This window comes from Mirounga leonina, unplaced genomic scaffold (genome assembly GCF_011800145.1).
Source record: "Mirounga leonina isolate KUSES-001 unplaced genomic scaffold, KU_Mleo_1.0 Mir_168, whole genome shotgun sequence".
In the NCBI taxonomy this organism is placed as follows: Eukaryota; Metazoa; Chordata; class Mammalia; order Carnivora; family Phocidae; genus Mirounga; species Mirounga leonina.
Window position 1 is genome coordinate 33,244,356 of NW_023270426.1, and position 11,180 is coordinate 33,255,535.

Sequence of the window (11,180 nt, forward strand, 5' to 3'; positions counted from 1 at the left end):
ATTTAAAAAAAAAGAGAAAAAAGAAGGGAGAGAATGTGATCAGGCAGGAGACTAGAACAAAGCCATACACTAGAGATTTAGGGTATATTTGATCTCTTAGAAGAAACTGTATCTCAAAATTTTAAAGAGAGAACAACTTACATATATATATATGCCAGAAATAAGGGTAACTAGTATGAAGGGATAGAATATGACTCTAAAAATGAAAAATAAAAATGTTTTTTTAAAAAAGGGATTGATAAGATGTTGGTTGAAAAGGGGGAAAAAAAAAAGTCAGTTAAAAAAACTTAACTTTGAAAGACTAAAGAATCATGGTAAAAAAGCCATGAATTCTATGTGCAGTATTCCCCTAGCACTGGAGTTCTGCCGTTCTCATTGATCAGTAAACTTGGTCTTGGCTGGCTGTTCTCGCTGATCTTCTGGGGAGGGGCCTGTTGCCGTGGTTCCCAAATGTCTCTGCCGGAGGCGGAAGTGCCCCGCCCTTGCCCCCTCCTGGCTAAGTAATCTGCTCGGGTTTGTTCTCCGGGGCTTTTGTTCCCTGCGAGCTTTCCGTACAGCTTTGGAGGCGGAGAGTGAAAATGGTGGCCTCCCAGTCTCCACCCCGGAGGAGCCGAGAACTCGGGGCCCTGCTCCTCAGTGAGCCCCCAGAGAAAAGCCGTCAGTCACCCCCGTCTCCCCGGTCTCCGGCCGCACTCCGTGCTCATCCGGCCTGTGACCGCGCGTTTCTATCTCTGGCACCCGACCCCGGGTGGAGTCTCCAAACCCAGCAGATCCCTGCGGTGCACTCCGGCGCGGCTCCTCCCGGGGGAGGAAGGTGAGTCTCCCCGGATCTGCCGCTTGTTGGGTCCCTGCTGGAGGAGCAGGGGCCCGACTGGGCCGCGGATCACGGTTTATGGCCACCCCGAGCTGAGAGCCCGCGCCTGGGCTCCGCCTCTGCAGCCGGCTTCCCTGCTCCGTTACCTGGGAGCTCTGCTGCACTCAGGCACCCCCGGTCTTTCTGTGACCCCGAGGGTCCTGAGACCACACTGTCCCGGAGGGTTCCACCCCCCCGCTTAGCCACCAGAGTGATGTCCCTCAGCGGAGCAGACTTTTAAAAGTTCCGATTTTGTGCTCCGTGGCTCTATCACTTGCCAGAAGCAGCTGACGGAGGCCCCCCTCCCCCTCGTCTATCCTCCCAAATATCGCCTCGGATTCACTTCTCTGCACGTCCTACCTTCCAGAAAGTGGTCGCTTTTCTGTTCAGAGAGTTGTTGCTATTATTTTCTTCGATCTCCTGTTGAGTTCATAGGTGTTCAGAATGGTTTGATCCCTATCCAGCTGAATTCCTGAGACCAGATGAAATCCAGGTCTCCTACTCCTCCGCCATCTTGCTCCGCCCCCCCAAAACCCAACTTTTTAATTGAGATTACAAGGAATTTATAACCTTATTTGACTAGCCACCTTTATTTAAAAATTGCCTTTTAATGTTTACATGGCCAAAAGTACCAGGGGCAAAATTATAACATACAGATGAATAGGTTACACATATAAAAAGTGATCCTCTCTGGATTGTTCTACATTTCTTTAGGAAGGATTGAGGGGAAATAAGAAGACATGCAAATATGAAGCAATTTTAATTTATTTAAAATTAATTGAAGGAGAAAGGAAACTTCAAGTTTTATAAAATAAGGTGTCTTTGGAGATTAGTTTTGGTCAAAAGCATTTTTAAAAATTGTGTTGTCAGATAAAGGAAATAAGGAACAAGTAAATTCTTTAACAGTTTTGTCTTAAGAAAAAATGTTTACAGACTCCAACTTAGACTTTTAAAATACAAGTATCAGCTTCCCAACTAAAAGGAAAAAAGAAGAAATTACTCTTTCCTGAGAACCTGATGATGCCTTAGTAAGCAATGCCCCCAAATATTTTTATTTTTCAGAAAAATAAATAACTCTGTTATTCAGATAATCAGAAATCATAGAGGAGATTGAAATAAATATACTGGTCCTTCAAATTAGTTGAAAATCATCATTGGGTTCATTAAAAATTTTTAGAGATTGTAGGAAGATACACTAGTATTTTCTAAGATGTCAGTATCTTAGAGATACTCTGCATGAAGAAGTATTTATAGTTACTGGACATAATAAAGCAGAATTATTCTAATCTTTTGAAGAACAAAATTGGAATTACTATGCTGGTGTTAGAATTTATAATTTAGTAAGAAGCTGTAACTATGCTTTCCCATAGTGAAATCCTTGATTAGAGAAATACCCAAATTACGGACTACAGAAATTATTCAAGACGTGTAATGCTAAGAAATAGAAATAAAATTTTCTTTATCAAACCATAGCATGATGACATTAATTTGATATTACATTTCTATTTTATTTTTATTTACTTATTTGAGAGTGTGAGAGAGAATCTCCAGCAGACTTGTCTCGGGGCTTAATGTCACGACTCTGAGTTCATGACCTGAGCCGAAATCAAGGGTTGGACACTTAACTGACTGAGCTACCCAGGTGCCCCAACATTTCTATTTTAAAAGTTAGGCATTATCTGTAGTTTTGCTGTTTTACAAGTAGAATGAAATTCATTAAGTTAGACATTAAAATATGTGTTTCACCAGCAGAACTCCACTCTGAGCTGAAAATTTAGTTGATTTATAAACAACATTAATGGAATATCGGCTGTTTCATTATGCTTATTTAATAAGGGAAACAATTAAAATACATAGCTACTAAAACAGTGACTGTTGATGAGTTAAAAAATTTCCATTAGCTGTTTAGACAGCCAGATTTATCAGTGTCTTGTAAGATATAATATTTTATTTCCCTGGTGCTTATGTATATATGGATATTATTGACCCATATAATTCATTATCTCTATATAAAGGAGAAAAACAAAACAAAAATACTGACTAATAAGACATGTTTGCTAACATACACATTTTTATAGGGTTATATAGCTTATTGTTAAGTATTTAAAGCACGAACTAGTTTTTAAAGCTTGGAAGTGCTAGTTATCCATTCTGAAGGGACATTTCTCATGATTTTACTCCTGATCACTCATTTTAATTTAAGCAGGACAACATTTCTTTGAACTCTATAGGTGAAGAAAATAGAATACGGTATCAGAATTCTCCTTGAGTTGATAAAGATCAAGATGTAGTTAGCTGGGCAGGAGCCCACAATACTCTAATGGAGATCAGTTTTCTGGTTCTACACTAGCAAGAGCAGAGTATTTATCTTGACTCAATGGAAAGTGGATAAAAGCAGTACCATCACTATGACCTAGAAAAGGAAAAAATGTAAACCTATTAGCATGAAGACCGTTCAGAAACATTTTCTATGAACTATTGGAGGACCAGCCTCATCATATTCCTGCTTACTGATCCACATCTGCTGGAATGTAGACAGGCTGGCCAGAATGGAGCCCCCAATCCAAACGGAATACTTCCTCTCTGGGGGAGCTATGATCTTGATTTTCATGGTGCTAGGTGCCAGGGTTATGATTTCCTTCTGCATCCGGTCAGCAATGCCAGGGTACATAGTGCTGCCTCCAGACAACACGATGTTGGCATATAGATCCTTGCGAATATCTACATCGCACTTCATGATAGAGTTGAAAGTTGTCTCATGGATCCCACTGGACTCAATGCCCAAAAAGGAAGGCTGGAAAATGGATTCAGGGCATCGAAAGCGTTCATTCCCAATGGTGATCACTTGCCCATCAGGAAGCTCATAGCTCCTTTCAAGCGAGGAGGATGCAGCAGCACTGACCATCTCTTGCTCAAAGTCCAGGGCCACGTAGCACAGCTTCTCTTTGACATCACGAACAATCTCCCGCTCGGCTGTGGTGGTGAAGTTGTAGCCTCGTTCTGTCAGAATCTTCATGAGATAGTCAGTCAGGTCTCTGCCAGCCAGATCCAGGCGTAGAATGGCATGAGGCAGGGCATAACCTTCATAGATGGGCACAGTATGAGTAACCCCATCCCCAGAATCCATCACAATGCCTGTGGTCCGCCCTGAGGCATAGAGGGACAGCACAGCCTGGATAGCCACATACATGGCCGGTGTATTGAAGGCCTCAAACATGATCTGAGTCATCTTTTCCCGGTTGATCTTAGGGTTGAGAGGTGCCTCGGTGAGGAGGATGGGATGCTCATCCGGTGCCACACGGAGCTCGTTGTAGAAAGTGTGGTGCCAGATCTTCTCCATGTCATCCCAGTTGGTGACCACTCCATGTTCAATGGGATACTTAAGGGTCAGGATGCCTCTCTTGCTCTGAGCCTCATCCCCCACATAGCAGTCCTTCTGGCCCATGCCAACCATGACCCCCTGATGCCGGGGACGCCCTACCATGGAGGGGAACACAGCCCGGGGGGCATCATCACCACCAAAGCCTGCCTTGCACATCCCTGACCCATTATCTACCACCAAGGCAGACAGCTCATCATCAGTCATGGTGCTGGCTGGAATCTTCCAGAAAGGTGAACAGAAGTTAAATATAGAGTAAATAGCAGACTACAGCGTCAAGGAGAGAATGAACAGGCTGAAACACTCTAGAACTGCCTTCGGAGAGGGGATCCTGTGCTGAGATGACAGGTATTTAAAGGTACACACTGGCCCCACCCATGTCCTGTCCCACCAGTTCCCAGCATTTCTGGGTGGGGTTGCCTTTGAGGTATTAATAATGATGATGATGATTATATAAATCATTAGTAGACCTTCCTTCATAAAGAGAAAATTGGCTACCAAGTGGCCAAATCTGAGGTTACTGTAATTAGGCAACCCACACATGGTTGTCAGCATGCGTTGGCTCAGTCTCTAGATAACAATGATGCTGCAGTGGGGGATGTCAAAGCAAGATGAAAGAAAGGTAGTGTGAGGTGTGGGAACACTGCTGGGAGGACCACTCCCTCCTCCTCACTTTACCCTCTGGGTCCATTTTCTGCACACTAGCTTTAACTTTTCATTCTTAATATATTGTTCTTATGAGGAGCCCAATGCTGAAACTTCACTTTTTGAAGATCTTCTTTCCCATTAAGGTCCTAATCCCACAGGATGTCATCATGACTGGAATCATTTTAATGGATGAAAATAATAAATGGCCAAGGGTGGCCTGACAGCTGTTTGTGTTGTGCAAAATTTAGGGATATTTAATAGACTTCTTATCCATCAGAGAACAACTAAAAGCAATAAAGTGATCAGTAAAGTAACCCACTTCAGATTTTCTTTCTTGATATAAATTCCTAACAACCAAATTATATTAAGCACTTACTATGCCCAGAACTTGGGTTATTGGGTCCATGTTGACTACATAGAGGCTCAATGACTAACTGTGTTACATGATTTATTAGATTAAATGCAGAGTATAAAAATTTTATTTGTTTGTAATAACTCTTTAGTTGTATAACAGTGAACATAATTAGGTGATAAGATAAATTTTAAAATGATGTATTTGAGCTGATCTTTAAAACATTTTGATCTTCAAGATTCATGTAATGTATTATAACATCATTCCTCTCTATGGTTATGAAAATGTACATACTTAGAATAGTATTAGCTTTCCTTTGATTTTAGGATATACAGTATTTACACCCTGATCCTTTCCTAGTAATAGTTTGTTTGCATTTTATTTTCAATATAAAAATATAGATGGTCTAGTAAGATGTGTACCTAGAAACAGCGATTATGAAAGTTCATTACTTTGCTCCCATTGTGCTATGTAAATAGGAGATAATCTCCCTGTCAGCTCTTCTAAAGCGAAGCAGTTTTTCATGCCCACATCTGTGTTTTCTGTAATCACCTTCATTTTGGTTAATTAATGAATTAATTAATTGTCATTTTGTAAGAAGTAGCAGCAGCCCTGTAGTACTTGACAGAGGCGTACCTTCTAGTTCAAGGCCAGGAGAACTAGCTGGCCGGTATCTTTGCCCACGAGCCTCTTGGAGAATCATGGTAACACCAGGCTGTGAGCATCCAGTCCTCGTCTTTGTGCACAGCTTGAGAGAGAATTATGGAATTACTTTTCTCTGTGTTCTCCCAGTCCTTTTCCTATAATGTGCTCTCAGAACCTTCCTGCTGACAATCAGTTATGGTAGACTGTGTTTCACTACAAAATCCATAGTTTTGCTTTTTTTCTGACCAGGATTGTTCTATCCCTTAACTTTTTCTGTAGCTGCAAAATCAATTCCTCCTTCAACAAAATTAAAGAACTCACCCTCAAACCTTCACACTGCATGGTTTTGTGTACTTCCTTTTCATGTAGCACAAGCAAGCTTTTGATTAAATAGTATTTTATGGCTATAGGATGATACATCTGGAAATGCCTGTTTTTTGTTTTTTAGAGCCGTAGCAAACTGCATGCACATTCTACAAAACTGAAAAGAAAACACATTGCATTTAGAACCAGTCACCATTTGTGACTCTCCAATCTGGAATACAGAACAAAGCCATGTCAGCAGAGAAGTCCATATGGCACCAAGTGCAGCCTTTAGAGTCTTTTACTGTAGTGCTCTCCTTAGAATTGCCTTTGAGCTGAGACTTGTTTGGTAATGAGACCACACAGCGTAATTGATGCTTGAGAGTGAGGCTGATGTGTGGTTTTGCTGGAAGACCTTCTAACCTCTGTTTTAATTTTGGTGTTCCAGAAGAATTTTTCATCAATTATATAGTCTTAAAATAAGCTTAAGTTCTTTTACTTAATCCCCAATAATACAAAAGGGACATATCATAATTCAGCAATCATCTAAAAATATCATTTGTTGGACTACTTAAAATTTTGAAAAGTAGTAAAAATTTGTATGAGGGAGATATAGGAGATGGATTTACACCTACTGGGCTCTAGGGGGCTGTTCCCAAAGGTAATAGGTTTTCTAACCGACTGGAATTTACGAATGCTTAGTTAGTTACCTACATCTAAAACCTATGGGGGCCTTCATGATGAACTTTTGGAAGCCTAGAATATAATTTTCTTTCACTTTTGCCTAGTTTGACTATTACACAGCTGTACAAACCCCGAGTAAGGCATGGGCATGAGCATGAGCGTTATATGTAAGGATAACAAGCTGAGGTGGTTTGAAGCTGTGCCCTAATCCTCATCACAAGCTTCTCATGATCTTTCCTTTTCCAAGTAATCTTGGACTTATTCAATCCACAAATCTCTACTAAACCTGCTGGGCACTGGTGATATATTGGTAATAAAAGCTTGCCCTTATTTTTATAGAGCTTACTGTCTTGTGGGTGAAAGCCACATCAGAGCAAGCTAACTCTGGTAGCTGCTCATGGGTACGGAGCAGCCATCTTATGTTCTGATGGGCACTGCCTATGCTGCACCAATTGTTAAATGTTTTGAATATCATTCCCAAATTCACAGGTAACAGAGCACAATGTGGTTGATGTATCAGAGAAGGAGCACAGAGTATGTAAAGGCAGAGGGACGAGCCCTTGAACCTGGGGTTAGGAGGAGGGGGAAGGAGGGGCCAGGACCCCTGGGCTGAATCTCAGAGGGTGGGCAGGAGGTTGCTGGTGGCCAGTGGAGGGAACATTGCAGCATGAGCACCACCAACTTGGAACAAATCAGAAAATCCAGAATGTATTTTGAACTAGTTATCTTCACAAGGATCAGCATGGTTTTGGAATGGGAGTCTGAATCTTAAAAGGCAGGAGAGCTCTAGAATTGGATGTAACTTTCCCTGTGGGCACAGAAGATATGACTAGGGGCCCCTCACACATGTGCCCATAGAGGCTATGCCTTAGTGATTATCTCCCATTCCCAGACTCTCATCTCTTAACCATACTGCTGAGATTGACAGTGTTGATGAGGTCCCTTCCTGCCACCACCCTGGGGATTCAATTTAGAACATTGAGGTCAGCTACCTTCTTCCCTGCTTTTTATTTGATTCTCTCCTTGTGACCCACACTCTTTTTCATCCTTTGTAGCTTTTGCACACATGTCTACCTCTCCCAGTGTGTAGATTGCTCAGAGAAGCTCCTTCATCTGTGCTCTGTTCTTAGTGGAGATTTGATACTTATTTAATAAATTAATACGTGGATGGGTAGGTCATAAGATTTTTTAATGACATGCTCTGATCTATTCACTGATAGGCATAGCTGACCACGTTTTACAAGTTAAAAAATACATTTATTTTATGGTTAAATACTATTTTATTTATATTGCATATTGATGAAATGACTTAATCATATCTTAGGGACTGTAAATGTTCACTCAGAGAAGTCTCCAACATAGGGCTTCTATAATCTCTTAAAATAAATCCACCAATAATAGTTACTGGTAATAGTTTGTAGTGATTTGCTGTTTATTTTAATATATGGAACTTTGTAAAAATATGAAAAATTAAAAAATATAACAACCTCTCACCCAAATAAAACCTGACTGACTGACTTTTTTAAGGCAGGTGTGGGCATGAAGGAGAAAGAAGTAGCTTTGGTGATGGGCATATTGGCCAGTTCAAGGAGGCACTTGGAAGGATAATCTGAATGCAGGAATTGTTTTTATGGTATAGCTGACCACAGATCCCCAGCCCCCAACCCATGCTAGCCTACTTTCCATGAACAAGACCAAATTCTACTCCCCAGGTGAGAGGCTCCCCACTGATGTTTAAGGACACTGGATTTCATGGATTTGGATTTTATGACCGTACTTCCTAACTCTTAACTTTTGAAATATGTCATAGGTCGGCTTTTGGTTAGTTTGATTGATGTGTAAAAAAGTTGTTAAGAGGAGGAACGGATTCCTGTGTCATGGATGAACCTCTGAAGATGTCTTGACTGCTGATGTGAAGCACATATCATCTAAGACTGAGACAAGCTCCAGGTTGTTTTCTGACCCTGAAAGGTGGAGAGAGTAGCAATAAAAACTGTCATTACTGGGTTACCTGGGTGGCTCAGTTGGTTGATCATCCAGCTCTTGGTTTCGGCTCAGGTCATGATCTCAGGGTGGTGAGATCGGCTGGTGTCGGGCTCGCTTCTGGGCATGGAGCCTGCTTGGGGTTCTCTTTCTCCTCCATCTGCCCCTCCCTGTCCTAAAAACAACAATAACAACAACAAACTGTGATTGCTGATGACTTAGTGTGTGCCAGTTTCTGTGCTGAATGTTCCACTTGCACATACCAGTTCTTTAATCCTCATGGCAATCCTTTTTTTAAAATAACTTTTTAAGATATTTTATTTATTTATTTATTTGAGAGAGAGAGCACAAGCAGGGCTGAGGGTCAGAGGGAGAAGCAGACTCCCAATGTGGGACTTGATCCCGGGACCCTGGGATCATGACCTGAGCCGAAGGCAGATGCTTAATGACTGAGCCTCCCAGCCACCCTCCTCGTGACAATCCTTACAAGGCACCTAGGATTATCAACCCCATTTTTGAAGGATTAAACTAAAGCTTAACGAGTAAACCGACCAAAGGTACACAGTGCTAGAGGTAGTGTCAGGATTTGAACCCAAGCAGATAAGTTCTAGAGGTTGGGCTGTGCCTGACGATGGGCTACAGGAAAGGGTGCAGGGCATCTGGCTGGCCCCTGGCGAGAGAGGAAGCTGGCTGGGGTTGTGCCTGTGCAGTCTTTGTACTCCCTGCTGGGAAACATCACCTGAGAGTGTCCAAACACCATCTGAAGTGGAGACCAGGCTGAATGTTGAAGTCAAAAGAAGAAAACTGAATAAAATTCTTGAGAACGTTACCAGGTTCTTGTGTGTTAATAATAGGAATATCAGGACATCATACTCTCTAAATGGAAAAAAACCCAAAGGAATGGTGAGTTCATGTTTGGACTGAGAAAGAAAGACATTTATAAATAAAGAGGCAAATCTAATATCTAAAATAAGAAAATAGTATGAGAGTGATTTCAGGAGGGAATAGTAGTGGGCCATTAAAAAGCAAAAACTAAACAAGAAGGCAAGTGCATCCTTGAGATTGCGGCCACATGGGAAGTGGAGCCTTTCAGGTGTCAGTTTTCAGACCCCAAATGGCATCATCCCTAAACATCCAGATTTGAGCATGACATGCCAAGCGTGAACAGTAGGTAGTATGGCGAGGACTCTGGTTTAGGAAGCGTGGTGAGCCTTGTAGGCACGAGGGTTTAATGTGTATATTCTCCAATGGTCCCTGAAGCAGGCCAAGAGCAGAAAACAACCAAGATAGACAGGGAGTATAGGATATAGAGGTAAAGGTGGCAAAAGTTGAGAATAGTGAAATGTTAGGCCAAAATAAAGGCCTTAGTGATCAGACCACCTTAAAGAATGTGATTCAGAGTGAAGGTTAAATCACTGGGAGCTGAGATGATTGATTGGGTGGAAGGGAAGATCTTACTGACAGGGAACAACTATGAATGCAAGTGTGATCTGGGGCTGGAGAGATCACAGGTCCACAAGGCTAACTTAAAGAGTCCATTCTTTCATAAAAACACAAGAAACCAAACATGAAAAAATGCTTTGCAGTCACTGACCTGTGGTTGCTGTTTATTCTTCATTCTGGTGAACCTGCTTTGTGACTACACAAGTATCATATCTGATTTCTTGCACATTTTCATTAAGATCATCTACAAGCCCTTGCCTAGTTATAACTACACAGTGGGATTGTGGACAGCCAAATACCATAATACAACTAGTCTCTCTTCTCTGAAAGAGTGCTTGCTGCTATGGAAATGCGCTGTACTGGGCAAAGTGCATGGTGGGTGGGTGATGTGGGGTGAAAAGGCTCATTCAGGTTGGGAAGCTGCGTAATTCACTTCCAGGGGAGAACTTTTTGACTGGTAGGATATGACTCAATGTTTCTTTTTTTAAGCTAAGAGAAGCACTCTTTCTGGAGATCTCAGGAGATATAGCTAGGAAATTATTTCCAGCATCTGGGACTAGTGGGGCCTCCTGAGAGTTTTCTTAGTTATCCCTTTGCTGACAGCAAGGCTGCATGTTATCTCTGGCCAGAAAAAGGATGAATGGGCAGGCTGACTCTTTGGGCTGGGGTTCAGGAGAGGAGAGGAGAGCTTATAGAGAAAGTAGGAAATCTGGATGAAAACAAGTGCACTGGAGTATCAGAACTTAAAACCTGTCCATCGATGGTTTCTTTTCCTTTAGTTATCATGTCACCAAGTACAGGAAAAATGACCTGGAAGAAGCTACAGAAGAGATGGCACTACCACTTGGTGCAGATTCTGGATTATTCACTGGGGCCAGACCTTGATGTAA

The 11,180-nt window shown here is 41.9% G+C and overlaps 1 protein-coding gene across 1 annotated transcript; it reads right to left on the reverse strand.

Moving 5' to 3' along the window:
• Positions 1-3,227: 3,227 nt before the first annotated feature.
• Positions 3,228-4,768, reverse strand: ACTBL2 (actin beta like 2). Its single transcript, XM_035014462.1, has one exon. The coding sequence runs from the start codon at positions 4,437-4,439 to the stop codon at positions 3,309-3,311; it is 1,131 nt and encodes a 376-aa protein (XP_034870353.1). The 5' UTR covers positions 4,440-4,768; the 3' UTR covers positions 3,228-3,308.
• Positions 4,769-11,180: the final 6,412 nt, after the last annotated feature.